This window comes from Phocoena phocoena, chromosome 16 (genome assembly GCF_963924675.1).
Source record: "Phocoena phocoena chromosome 16, mPhoPho1.1, whole genome shotgun sequence".
Taxonomy (NCBI): Eukaryota; Metazoa; Chordata; class Mammalia; order Artiodactyla; family Phocoenidae; genus Phocoena; species Phocoena phocoena.
The window spans coordinates 22392782-22407108 of NC_089234.1; the positions used below are offsets into that span (position 1 = coordinate 22392782).

The 14327-nt window shown below is 43.3% G+C and overlaps 1 protein-coding gene across 4 annotated transcripts in view; it reads left to right on the forward strand.

Moving 5' to 3' along the window:
- Nucleotides 1–14327, forward strand: part of SORCS1 (sortilin related VPS10 domain containing receptor 1) — a 573760-nt gene that overhangs the window by 540846 nt on the left and 18587 nt on the right. For all 4 annotated transcript variants that reach the window (XM_065894238.1, XM_065894235.1, XM_065894236.1 and 1 more), the window contains exons 23-24: nucleotides 3135–3266; nucleotides 12249–12348. In XM_065894238.1, coding sequence (XP_065750310.1) covers nucleotides 3135–3266; nucleotides 12249–12348 — 232 coding nt within the window. The remainder of the gene's footprint in view (nucleotides 1–3134; nucleotides 3267–12248; nucleotides 12349–14327) is intronic.

The window sequence follows — 14327 nt, forward strand, 5'->3', positions numbered from 1 at the left end:
GGCCACCAGGGGCTGCAGCTACCAGACCACAGGCCCAACTGGAACAGGCCCTTTTGCCTTTGGAGCTGTTTGTCCCTGGTGTGACAACTGGTTTCTCTCCTCTGCTGTCCAAGAGAGATGACTTACACCCTTCAGTGAACCCACAGCTCACCTCCTTCAGTCTACGGCGTTCTAGAGATCCATGTCCCTGTAGATCTCCGAGGCAGCTGTCCAACACCCCCAGGTGATTTATCAACCAGGCATTAGCTCAGCAGTGATGTTTTCCGGGCTGATTTCTCTTCCCATTAATTGTCTAGGGATCAGATGCCCTGAGCCTCCACCTTTCCACCATCTGTCCGGTAGGCTAGAAATGGCTGCTCGTTAATATTTCTAGGCCACTGCATAGCATAATCAGCTAAATGGAGAACAAACAGTTTGGCTCAGCATCCCTCAGGATAAGGGGTGATGGAGTGGAGGGAGCTTTAAAGGCTCCTTTGTTACCCACTCCTAAGAGGCAGCTGAGCCAGCTCTGGTTCCTAGCGCCCCACCCTATCTTTGAGATCAGTAATTACACTTGGCCACTTCTTTAAGTTCTGAAGTACCCTATTGCCAAGTGTCCCCTAATAAGCTCTATAAGAGGTACAGCCGGCAGTCAACTTATTTATAGTTTTCTTCCTATTCATTCTGTAACAGAATTTGATATAAAATCAACTGCGTTTTCCTCATCGGTTGGGATTTTTCTTTTGACATTTTGCAATGGAATCTTTAATTGAATGTCATTCAGTAAACAGTTTTGTTGATAACGAGGATGGTTTAGACATAAGCTTTGAGTTTAAAATCTAGGACGGGGCTTCCCTGGTGGCGCAGTGGTTGAGAGTCCACTTGCCAATGCAGGAGACACGGGTTCGTGCCCCGGTCCGGGAAGATCCCACATGCCGCGGAGTGGCTGGACCCGTGAGCCATGGCCACTGAGCCTGCGCGTCCGGAGCCTGTGCTCCACAACGGGAGAGGCCACAACAGTGAGAGGCCCGCGTACCACAAAAAAAAAAAAAAAAAAAAAAAAAAAATCTAGGACGGCTGTAAAACAGTATGATATCAGCCGGGATAGGAGCTGCTTTGTGATAAGTGTCAGGAGAAGGAAGGCAGGAGAACGCTGGTTCAGGACAGAGGCATTATGGTCTGACCAAGTTTCCAAACTAAGTGTCACCACTCACTACCTAGATGACCCTGAGCCAATGTTGAACTTTCCTCCATCTACTGTCTGTCCTGTAGCAGAAATAGGGATGCCCCTCCCAGATCCCCATTCAGGGAAAGACTGTTATCTTAGCTGCTGGGAGTGCTGTGGGCAGAGGCTTCAGCGGCCTTCCCCATGTCATGTCCCTTTTGGAGTGGCTCATGTCCAATTACGCGGTTGTATAAAGGCCTGGCCACTCAGCTCAACCTCAGACAAATCTGAAGGGCCATTCTCACTCCTTACAGGATCTTCTGAGGCTGTTGTTGGCCTTTATCACAGCTCAGCTTCTCCCTCTGTCCATTCCTGCTTCCTGGCCTTCGCTCCTATAGATGTTGATTCCAAGAATGTCCCCTAATAAACACCCTACGCACTAAACTCAGAGCCAGCTTCCTGAAGACTCCCAACCCGTGATCTGTCTTCACCTGTACGGAGAGGCATAATAACACTTGCTCCAAAGAGTCACTGTGGGGTGTCGCGTTACATTATATTAAGAAGTTGCTTAGAACAATGCCAGACACATGGTAAGGACCCAATAAATGGAATTTCCTGCTCCTTTGAAAAAAATATAAATGTAGATTTCAGAAACCAACAATCATCTAATTGGGAAATCATGAAAAATACTCTGAAATAAGTGAACTTTACGAGGGCTCATGAAGGAGAAGTAATGTTCTAGCAGCAAATGTATAGAAAAGACATCCTGGGGGAGATGGCATGCACAAAAACATTTGCAAGAAAAGGCTGGAATACTGAGAAATTGTACATGAGTCTATTTGGCTAAGCGTAAGATGACATTATGAGTTGTGGGTAATTAGTTTAGGAAGGAAAGGTGGGACCATATTGCAGGCTTTGAATATATATTTAACCCAGTTGGCAGTGGAAATCTGTGCATGAATTTGGACATGGAAACACAATCTGCGTTGGACTGTAGGAAGATAAATCTGGAGGTAGTAGCCTGTCCCCTGGAGATGCGAAGGCTGTTGTAAAACTTGAAGGGAGAAAGTGTAAAGGCTGAATTGAGATATTAACCGGGGGGCATTTAAACAGGAAGGAACCAATAGGATCGTTCGTGTGGAGGGTGACTTGTCGAGATCTCATAGACTGATTAGATAGGACATGGAAAGGAGAGTGTGGTGCTGGAGATGAGATAGGGCTCCCAGCTAGGGTATCTGGGAAAGGAGTGGCTCCGGTCATCCACGCACAGAGTGAAGATTTCCGGGGTGAATATGAGAAGTTCTCATAAAACAACCAAATGACGTTCTGACTTGGCCGCTGGAGAGAGAAGCCAGGATTGTAGCCGTGGATTCTAGAACCATCTAGAGAGTGGGCTCAGGAAAGAGGAAGTTCTTGAGTGAGTGATATCTATGATTTTAATAGAAGATTCCGTACAGCAGAGTGAAGGGCTGAGAATGCTTCCTGGAACGGGCTGGTCATCAGGGTCTGACGCTGTGGAGAACTCAGCAGACGCCTGGGGGCTATGGTCTGGGGTTAGGTTAGGTGATGGAGGTATGCCTGGTCAGTCTGGAGAATAACTCTAATGCTTCGAGGAAGAAGGAAGCTAGGTTAGAAAGTGTTAAGGCATGAGGGGCAGAAGATAAAGCTCAGTAAGTGACGGCCTTCTCACTGGCAAGGTCCACTTACTTATACAAGACAGGTACTGCTATTATTCCCACTTTTTAACTGGAGGAGATGCAAAGTGTTTCAGGTCTCACGGGGATGGAACTGGGATCAGACCTCAGAGTCTGACTTGTATCCAGTGGTGTCTCTCACATCCCTCCCCAACTGGTGCACCCAGGACCCTACTTTCCCACCCTACCTCCACACCTTTGTGTCTTCTTCCCCCCCCAACTCTCTGCTGAACACTTGGTCCCTTTTCATCAGCTTTCCTGCAGGACTCACATGCGCCTCTGTGTCTCTCCCTCAGGCCACCGCGGTTCCGGGCCAGCACATCTTGGTGGCAGTGCTCCCTGGCTTACCCACCGCTGCTGAGCTCTTTGTCTTGCCGTATCAGGATCCCACAGGAGAAAACAAAAGGTCAGCCGAGGACCTGGAGCAGGTGAGTCCTCAGGTGACATTTCAGCTTCTCCCAGCAGTCTGAGCCACAACCTTGCTAGTGTCTGACCACGACAGCAGCTCTGGGGGAATCTCCACTTGGGAGCAAGGGTGCCAGCTGTTCATGGAGTCTTCCACTTTCCTGTCCTCTGTTGAGGAACATAATCTGGTGATTTAACTACAGCTTCACCAAAAACTATGTGCAAGAGTGTGTATTGTCAGCAGTGGCTAAATCACTCAGAGTATATCCCATGCTGTGGGATACTCTACAGTGTTTACGATGAATGAGATAAATCTTTGTGTACTGATGTGACAAACTGTCCAGGATATTAGGTGGGGGAAGAAAGCAAGAGGCTACACAAGACATAGAAGTCAAATCCATTTATATCTTACCTCACACACTTACATCATAGGAGTACCATGAGAATCGAATGATGTATCTTTTTAAAAAGGTACAACTTTCATATAAATCATGAATCACCACCATACTAAGATGACCTGATTTGAGCTTATAATAAATGAGTGATATTGGCTCCAAGCACCTCTCCTGGCTACGTGGGGTCTACTCTCTCCTCATCTCCACCACCTCTGAAGTATTAGGGTGTCTGTGTGTGTCTGTTTCTCTCTCTTCTGCTCCCTTAGGTCTTTTTTCCTCCCTTCCTTCCTTTTAACGTCAAAAGACTATCCAATGTCTATAGTGAAGATTATCACTATGATGACGTTATCGTTCTTATTCTTCACCCATTCAGTTAAAATGATCACTCTTGGTCTGGTTCTCCTGTTAAAAACTACATGATTTTGGTTTCTCAATTCTTTCTGGCAGATAGATTAAAAACAGGATTCCTGGGGCTTCCCCGGTGGTGCAGTGGTTAAGAGTCCGCCTGCCGATGCAGGGGACACGGGTTCATGAGCCGGTCCGGGAAGATCCCACATGCCACGGAGCCGCTGGACCCGTGAGCCATGGCCGCTGAGCCTGCGCGTCCGGAGCCTGTGCTCCGCAGCGGGAGAAGCCACAACAGTGAGAGGCCTGCGTACCGCCACAAAAAAAAAAAAAAAAAATAGGATTCCTCTCAGACGCTAAGTAAATATTGGCTTTCTCCCTTCCAGTTCTTGGAGCTTTTCAATTTACTTAGAATAAATCTATAATCTAGTCCCATAATCTCTAGTCTCCAAGATGGTTTGAGAACCTCCTATAATAGCCTTATTAACAACCCCAAATTATAGGCTGGCCTACCTGTGGGTACACCTGCCTTTTAACTGCGGCTTTTCCACTTGGCAAAAGACTCACCTCTCTATTGTTTTCCATGTGCAAGTAATTGAATAACTGGGCTGTCAAGGAAAGCCCCACTGAACCCCATCTCCTGGTGAACTGTAGTTAGAGGTCGGGCAGCAGGGAACCCACCAGACCTACATCTGACTTTGCTCAGCCCTAGCTCTAGAGTTCCCACTGTATTTGACAAATTATGCTCTGCACCTGCAATTCGGTGGGAGAAAGAATGGATTATTTCTTATCACCACACTGCTCATGAGACCTAGAGGGGAGGTAGATTGCTATCCAAGGCATGTAGGTAAGGATGCTTATAATTATTCCTCCTCTGGAAATCTTATGGATTGTGCATGAAATCCAGAATATAGTCTTCTCGATATGGGAGAGTCCAGATTTAAAGCCAGCTAATTTCCCAGTTACCACATCATCTGTGCATCCCTATTTCTCATACTTTTCACTTTTTCTCTAAAATATATTTTCTAGATGTTTCCTTGAGAGGAAATGTGGGAAGAAGAAGGGTGTGTTCTCTGAAACTTGGTTTACTTGAGTATCTTGCTTTAACTATTTTCCCTAGAGTTCTTCTTTCTCTTTATTCGGTCTTGGCTGTGTGGCTCCTCCAGGGATACTCTCGGAGACCTGAGTAATTGTCCCTGAGGCAGCCTGGTATCAGATATTGATGAGCCATTTAATTGGAGATCTAAAGGCAGCTGGCTTGGCTTGTGTGAAAGCTGTGGGACTTAACATTTGGTACACATGTAGGGAGTCCAGACATCTTATTAGAAAGACCACAGGTTTGGAGAAACATAAACCAGGTTTCTAGCTTCAGCTCTTATATTCATTGTGTATATCCTATAGAGGACAAATGTTCAGAAAAGTTAAGTAATTCAGCCCAAATCACATAATCTATAATACCCATCTCAGAGGGTGTTTGACAGGTCATTAAAGAAATGATACAGCAAAGCCCTTGACCTATAGTAGATACTCAGTAAGTGGTAAATAGATGGTGGTTACATTTGTGGACATTTTATGATAGGAGGAGAGTATATGAGAAATGCAAAAAAAAAAAAAAGAAAGAAAAGTAAGAGTATTAAAGACTAGTATCGTCCAGGACATGTATTGGAAGAAAGAGGATGGTGACAATAAGGAGAAAAAGATTAATGAATGAAATTGCACAAGAGAACAAGGACAACAGGAAACAGAAAGAACATGCATGAGTGAGTAAACTGGAGGGAGGATGACTCATCTAAGTTACCGTGCAGATGGATGGCATTAAGGGAAAACAGAGTACCAAGTGAGAGATTGTAACTCTGGTTAAGGGAATTGCCAGTGTAGCAGCCTTACCCAGGACTCAAACTAAATACAGTGACCAAACAAATGCCAAACCAAGTACATAAGATATCAGTGTCTTGTGGAGAGTATCATTACCCCGATTAATAAGTGCAGTTATGAAATCAACATACAAATTAAGCCTTGTGTCGAGAACCAACAAAATAGGGGCTGCCCACAGGAATCCTACAGGCTTTGTCCTAAGAGGGGTCCTTTAATCTTTCTCTCTGACTCAGTCACTCTAAAATGAAGAACTTCAGGCCCCAACAGGGAGCTGTGAATTGCCTGAGGAGACACAACTCTTCAAGGAAAATGAGTTTCTGGTTCGGTTTCTGCAACTAACTCTCAAGCCTAGCAGTCCCCTTGCTCTGCCATGCTGCAGATGTGTCTTTGGGTACCACTTGACTTCTGCGGGCCCCCCAAGATACCAAGCCTGTTGTACCAGGAAATGAACAAGAGATGTTTTGCTTTGGGTTTTTGCAGGGTTTTTTTTTTCCCGATGCAGTGAACATATATTCTATTCAAACAAATTTAAGGGGAAAATGTGAAGTCATGAGCTTCTTTAGTTGGGAAGTCCAAGGATACAGTTCAGGTGTGGATGAACTCAGAGAGGAAGTGTCACCAGGTTACTCCCCTGTCTTCCTCTCTCCCTCTTTCTCCATCTCTTTGCGTTGCTACCACATGGGAAGTCTGCCTGAGAATGAAGCCAACACATAGGAAGACAAGAATGGCCACAGGAAGCCCCAGTCTTTTACTTAGTCATCTTATCAGCCCCATTCAAAAGACATTGCCTCTCCCCTGAGTGCACCCCAAGAGCCCAGGGTGATAATTCTCACTGACTCAACTTGGCTGAAGTGGGCATGTCTTAACTAGCCTGGTAATCAGAAGACTAGAGCTCCATTAGTGACAACTCAATGTTTTATACCCTCCCTGGATCAGGAGTTTAGGGAGCCCTTCCTAAACCAAATGGGCAAAGAATAAATAAGGATATGGTTCCTTAAAGAAAAATGTGGGGGAAAGAGAAGGAACGGGAGGCAGGCAAAAGCAACTGACTTCCTCTGTCATAAATTACGTAGCAATTTCAACTGAATGCAAAATAAAACCAAACAACAGAAAGGACCCCACTCCTTTAAAGGCTGCACTCTGAATCCCAGATGGAACTTGGGAAGAGCTGACTTTATCCCCCCCTGTTAATACTCTGGCCCCTTTCTTGTAAAGGTACTGCACAGAACTCCCAGCAGGGGAATGAGTGGGACCCTGGCCAGATGGACCCTGAAGACTGTGAGGGCAGGGCCCCAGCAAAGGGCTCTGGGCTCTCCTCCCTCAGCTTCCTCTAATAATGTTCCCAGGGGAGGAGAGATGCTGGCTTAGTTGGAGCCAGCTTGTCTGTGAAATAAATTGAAAATTCCTCACAGTGAGAAGTACATGACCTTGTTATCCGGATAACATTGGGCTGGGTTAATCAAGTGACCTCTGTCTGGGAGGGTTCCACCACTCTTTACTTCACATCTCCAGAGAGTGAGAAAAGTCTCACTTGCCCTTAGCTGGCCTCATCAGGGATAGGGCTACCCTGCAGCCAGCTGCTCAGGTGTGGAGCAAACCATACCCCCTCTACCGCTGTACTCCCAGGCATCTCTCTGAGTCCTCATATTTGTACCTACCTCTCCTGGAAGGAGGAAGGACCATCATGCCCTGGGTGTGATGCTGTGCTGGGGAGATAGGGAGCCTACGTGGTGTTGTCTTGCTGAATCCTTAAAGGGCATGAGCGCATTTAAAAGGAACAAAAAGACTAAGGACAAAATGTCAACCACCAACAAGGAATTTCCTCTTCGGTTGTTTGTGTTACCATGTACATTTGACAGATGCAGAATCCAAAAGACAGGGAAAGGAAAGGTGCCTCTGGAAATGGAGCAGTCTATTGGCAACATTTTTAGAAATTAAAGATTCATTATGAAATGTAATACGTCATCTCAGACTATTTTCTTTATACTCAGTCTGCCCTGTTCAGATTTTTTAAAGCGAGGAATTGAAGAAATATTTTGGAGTTCACAAGGAAGGTCACTAAAACAGGAAACTGTAATTGAAAGAATAGGTAAGAGTTGAGCCAAAGGAATATGGCAAAAGGAGAAAAAGAGAAGCTTAGAGCTGGTGTTGGAGAATCCAAGGGAAAGGAGTGAATATGGACAAATTATTTCTTCATTATGTCATCCAGGAAAAACTTCTTAGGCACTTTAATCAAGATGATTCTGTCGTGCTAACAAAACAGAGAATTGTTAAATAGAATTCATGTTTGGCTCCATTGCTTACTCCAAGTTTGATTCCAGAAATCATGCTATATGAATTGAGAAAGATCTTTCTCTGTTGATTGCAAAAGTAATATCATTCAACTACTCTTTGAGGGGGCCTTCATAACTTAACATGATCAGGATTGACTGACCGGGTCAGTCGCAAGGTCATCCCAAGCAAGTCTCCCTCTAAACATGGCACCAGAACGCTATTTATGTCCAGTAGGGTTTGCATCCCTCCTCCCAACTTCAGAGATAAGCGTTAGTTGTTTGGCCCAATGTAGCTTTGCCATGGATAAATCTGCCAAGGACCATTTTGAATCTGTAGTTTCACTTTGTACCACTTCTTTGGGTTTCATGTTTCATAAATTACCAACTTCTGTGTTGTCCTTAAACTTCTCTTTCTTCGTGTTTCAATGTTTGACACTCCATTCTAATGATCTGAGAGTCTGTTTTCCTCTACTGGTCTCATTAAACGTTGTTTAGATGTTGAATGTGTTCTTCGCATGGTAACCATCCCTTCCGTTGACTAAACATCTCTAGCTCACCACTTCTGGGTACCAGTAGGGTTGTACCCACGAGTCTCTTCTGTAGACAGAGCCATGTAACTCATTCTGGCCAATGAGGTGGGAGCAGAAGTGATAAGCGTCACTTCCAAGCTGAAGTATTCAAATGCCAGTTAGAGAACCTTAAGAATGCTTTTTCCCTCCTACGGTGTTGTGTACATTTGAGGGGGCTGATCTACCAGCCTTTGTCTCTGTGTGACTGTAATGAGCCCAGCATCATTGCCTACCTGCAGTGGATATGGAGTGTAAGAAGAAATATACTTCCTTTGTTTCAAGTCCCCACAATTTTAGCATTGTTACCTCAGCCTGACCTAACCTATTCTGATTACCACACTTAAACATCATACTTTGTGAAGAAGATGAGGAAGAGAATTGGTATTTTCCCTCTACCAGGTCCCTTCCACTACACCCTTTTGATGGTGTCTTTCCAAGTATTTTTATTGAGTTCCCACTGTCTTTTTAAGTGGTAGTTTAAACGAAGAGTGGATTGCATTTGAATCATAGGCATGTTCCACCAAACAGGCAGATACTAAGGATAATATGTTGTTTCTTTGGTCATGATTAGAGAACAGAAGATGGAGAGCAGCAGAAGAGGGATGCTAGTGGAAAGGATGAATGAAATTTGCTAAGACTACACACTTCGGACAGAAAAAGAAAAATGAGTAGATTCAACTTGCTTTAGGAGGACCGAGCTCCCAGCAATTACGCATTATTTCACTTGAGTCTTTATCATGCAAACTTGCGTGCTTTCCATTTAGGCTGTCACCACACTGTTCTATAGTCGCAGTTTATTCTGCTCCTTTCATAGCCAAAGACTCTCCTAAACATTATAAAGTAACTGGTGAACAGAGTGTGGCAATCCTGAGGCTGAGGTTAGGAGTTGCCTGTAGCTCATCTTGGTCAACTGACACAGGACTGGTGTTGTAAGTTGTGCGCTTCACAGTTGGACGAGAGATAGAAGCATAATTAATGAAATGCTGCAATTTTTTATCTCCTAAATCTGCTCAGCTGGACCTCCTTCCAAATATCTTTTGCGTCTTTGTCAGCTGGCTCAAGGAAAATGTTTTTCATGGAAATGTCCTAAGATTAGGAGTCGAGCAAAACTGAATACTCGTCTCAATTCTTCAAATATTAACTGGGTAAACTTAGTAGTGTCCTTTAGCTCCATGTTCCTTTCAGTGGAGGTAGCAACACTAAAACCTGAGATATGTTGTGTTAGAAAAAAATAGTAAGAAATATGCAACTTTGCCCATACAGAGTGTTCAATGCATAGATAATATATGTACAAACGTGTATAACAACTCATGAACTGATGAAAACAATACAGAATAAACATTTCTGCAGATGGGGTGGAAAACATTTAAAGTAATGTCAAAATCTGTCAACAGTTTCATACTCATTTGAGTAGAGAAATATGTGATTCTAACTGAGATTATTCTTGTAAGCAGTGTAAATTTTATTTAGTTTTGTTTCTGTGCATAAGTTCTTTCCCACAAAGTATTGAAGAAACATCCTCAGGGAGAGGAAAGAAGTATCACTTCAGCTGGTTGAAAGAAAGAAGCCTTTCTCATGCAAATACATAGTCCCCTTTTGTCTACGTGATGGACTCTGCAAAACAGGATACTTCCTTAATTACTTCTGATAAGTTTTTCCTATTTGAGTTAAAATATTTTTTCTCCAAATATAAGTATGTATGTACGTGCACACATGTATGCGTATGTATATAAGCATATGAATTTCAAGCATACTTAATTATATATATTTCACACATATATACACACATTTCTGTGTGTATATGTTTATTTCATAGCCAAAACCTTTCTGATAACCTCTACTAAAAAATCCACTGTCGGGCTTCCGTGGTGGCGCAGTGGTTGAGAGTCCGCCTGCCGATGCAGGGGACGCGGGTTCTGCCCCGGTCCGGGAAGATCCCACATGCTGCGGAGCGGCTGGGCCCGTGAGCCATGGCTGCTGGGCCTGCGCGTCCGGAGCCTGTGCTCCACAACGGGAGAGGCCACAACAGTGAGAGGCCCGCGTACCACAAAAAAAAAATAAATAAATCCACTGTCAGATTCTTAGAAAGGCCTTGCCAGTTGAATGATAAGAATAAGATAGAATGGGAACTTGTACATTGTAATACTTTACAGGACACAAAGGAAAACCATTCTACACAGTCCGTGTTAGAAATCCACTCTTCCTGTAAACCTGGAACATTTTGGAAGCTTCTCAGTACCCAGGAGAAAGAGTAGCTTATAGAGAGAGAATAAAGTTGTTTTCAACATAAGTTTATCACAACCTTGTTCTTCTGCGTGGGTTGCCAGGTGGAAACATTTGAGAGGCTGAACTTGACCTGGATCCCAGGTGCTCAACCACGGGTCACTGACAGTCATCCCAAGTTCCTGTTAAGCAAAGAAGTTCATCTTCAGGGCAGTTCAGTTCCATTACTGGACAGGGGGCTCTGCAGGAGACTCTGTGCTTGAAAACAAAGCCATCAGGCCCTGCTTCATTGATTAAAGGACCCAAGCTGTCATTTTGGCAACTCAGTAGACTAAGTGAAACTTAATAAATATAAAAGGAAAAATAATTTAAGAATTTAACTAGCAGAACGATGTTCAGAAAGCATCTAACCAGACTTAAATTGCATATAAATAAAATACTACACTGTGATTAGAATGTTAAAAATGAGGCAAAGAGACCAGATAATAGGAGTGTGGTTTTGTCTGATAGCTTTCCACAAATGACTCGAAAGGCTGAATGAAACAGAGCAAATTGAGCTGGTTTTCTACTTTAAACATGTGAACAGCGTTTTACCTTGTCTAGAAAACCTTACCTTATGCTGTTACTACCCAAAACAAGGTCCTTTGTCCCTTGCGGGGGTTATTTCATGGCCCAGAACTCCATCCGTCTACCCAGTACACGTGTGTCAGCCTAAGGAGTGGTTTTAGGTTCATAAGCATGAAACAAGAGTCAGCCAATGCATTAAGTTGTGATTTACACTTTGTTGCAAATGTATAATTTCCTATTTTAGCAGAACAATGTTTATCATCAATAAATATCCATGAAATATCCATTCTGGGAAAGCCACAGGGTATGTTTTGGGGAAGAGAAGGGAAGCAAAGAAAGGAATAAGGTAGAGTCCACTATCAGGGAGTAAAATAAATGGATATGAATCTCACCAGAATTTGTAAATTGTATATATTTACTTCTTTTAAATCCTTGTGTATAACAAATGCCCTCTCAGAAAACCAGGGGTGATTTCTCCAAGCTGGTAACAGGATAATTTTATAAGAGTAGAAATATCTGATTTACTAATAGTTTGTCCTATTTTGTAACAATTCGGATGTAAAGTCAAGTCATGCTTAGAAAATAATTCTGTCAGCATATTGTGGACTAAAAACTCAAAATCATATAAAAGTCCTTCGTATCATTCACAGATATAACCTTGGGATGCCTTGGTCAGTGCGGTGAATATTGCTCAGCACATTTGTATATAGTTGGTGTGACAGTTTGGGTGGCACTCACTCTGACACTTCTTCTTTCAGATATCAGAACTGCTGATTCACAAGCTCAACCTGAACTCCGTGCACTTTGAGCTGAAGCCTGGAGTCCAAGTCCTTGTCCATGCGGCTCACTTAACAGCAGGTCAGTGTTCCCGTCCCTGGGTTCTGGCTAGTGGCTCTAGCAGAGGGGGTCCCAATTTGTTGTTTCAGCAAAACAAGTCTAAATGGTGCCACTTCTAATCAGAAATAGGGCATCAGTCTTTGGAGGTTCCCTTGCCGGGCATTTTTGCCTTAATGGGGACCCAAAAGGCAACAGAATAAGGTGATTTTCCCACTTAGTCCCTGGCAAAAACCATCAGTGAATCACTAAAAGACCCCTCAAGTGATAGCATGCTTCATCTTACAGAAATCTTGAAAATAAAGTTAACCTTACAAATAACTTTTTTCTGGTCTTTCTGCAAAACTTTATTTTTAAATCATTCATGTTACAAAGAATTTTCTTGCTTTCAGTCTTGGGATAAAATCGTACAGTAGAAATAGCTGGGACTTAGGAGCTGTCCAGGGTCATAGCCAGAAGCTGAACCCCACGTTGGTCAGGATCTTACAAATGAATTCATATCATTGAACTTCTGTCTCTTCACCTGTAAAAGATGATGGGGAAAACCTTCTTCTTAAGGCTATATAGAAGTGTCAATAATAATTCAGGTTATCCCAAGCATATAGAAATAGATGTTATTGTTTTATATTAATAATAAATTAAATTAACACTATTTATTGAGCACTTATTTTTGCAGAGTACTGTATTGACGCTGCATAAAGGCCAGTAGGAGATGGTCTTTGCCCTCAAAAAACATATCATCTGGTTGTGGTGTTTCAAAGTTTGGTGGTAGCAGTGGTGGCAGTACTGTGGGATGGGGGAAATGGTCAATGCTGGGATCTCTGAACAAGTAAAATGCATAAATGCCTTTATAGAGAGACAATAGAACGTTTCTAAGCGCTTGGACTTTGCAGTTGTGTAGCCAGACTATTGGTTTCAGTCTTGCTCCATCACTTGATTACTATGTGGACTTTGAGAGGAGACTTAACTAACTTCTCTGTTGCATCTATGACAATGGGATTGCGTGAGGATTAAGTTAATTTAGGTAATGCACTTAGAGAAGGGCCTGGTGCATAGTAAGGTATTATTTTTCTTTTTATTCTTTTTATTCCTAACAATCAGAGTTTTATAAGAAATTTAAAGTAGGGATAAATTGTACCCAGTCAAAATGACCCAGGGAAGCTTCATGGAGGAGGCAGTCTTTGGGAAGGACCTTGAAAGGTGGAAAGGACTGAACTCAAGAGATTATTCCAAGTACTGAAGCACCAAGGAAGGAACACGAAAGCCTTGAGGGCTTTGGGATGCTGAATAAGTGGGAACAAAGATCAGGTGTTTCCAAGTCCATTCTCTGGTTTCCTGGAGGTGTGCCTAGGTCTAGAGGATGGCCAAACAGGTTGGCCATTGGCCTCTTTTCTGCTTGGATTCCATCTTTTTTCTTTATTAGGGTTTCATAAAATGTTTTTTCTTAAAAAAAAAAAAAAAAGCACTGCTTTAAAAAATACAGATATTTGAAAGTCAGTGTCCTGAACATAGGATACGGAGGTGGGAGGGTGGAAATATGCCAGGCTGAGCCGTTTGTACTTCCTTTGGTGGGCTCTGGGAAGCCGTGGAGACCTAGGAGCAGAGGTGTGATGGATTCAGTGTCACTTGAGAAAGGTGTCTCTTAAGAGGAAGGATTGAGTAGGGCCGATTAGCTATTCTGCAGCTTGTCCTCCTAATTCATCTGTCGAACAGACATTTACCGAATTCCTGGCTACTCTGAGCCAAGAAGTGTTCTCAGCATTTGATAAAGTCTCTGCCTTCATGAAGCTTCCATCATTGGGGAAAGCCAGGGAGGAAGTGCATTAACAAATGCCACCTTCTGAATGATGAAAAGGTCCTGAAGAAAACAAGAAAGTGTAAGAGAAAAGCAAACTATGAAGTACCTAGGAGGGCAGCCCTTAAGCCTGAGACCTGAACGAAGGCTGCCAACTTATCTCAGAGTATTTGATGACCAAGACTGGCTCTTTCCTACCAAGAAGGTT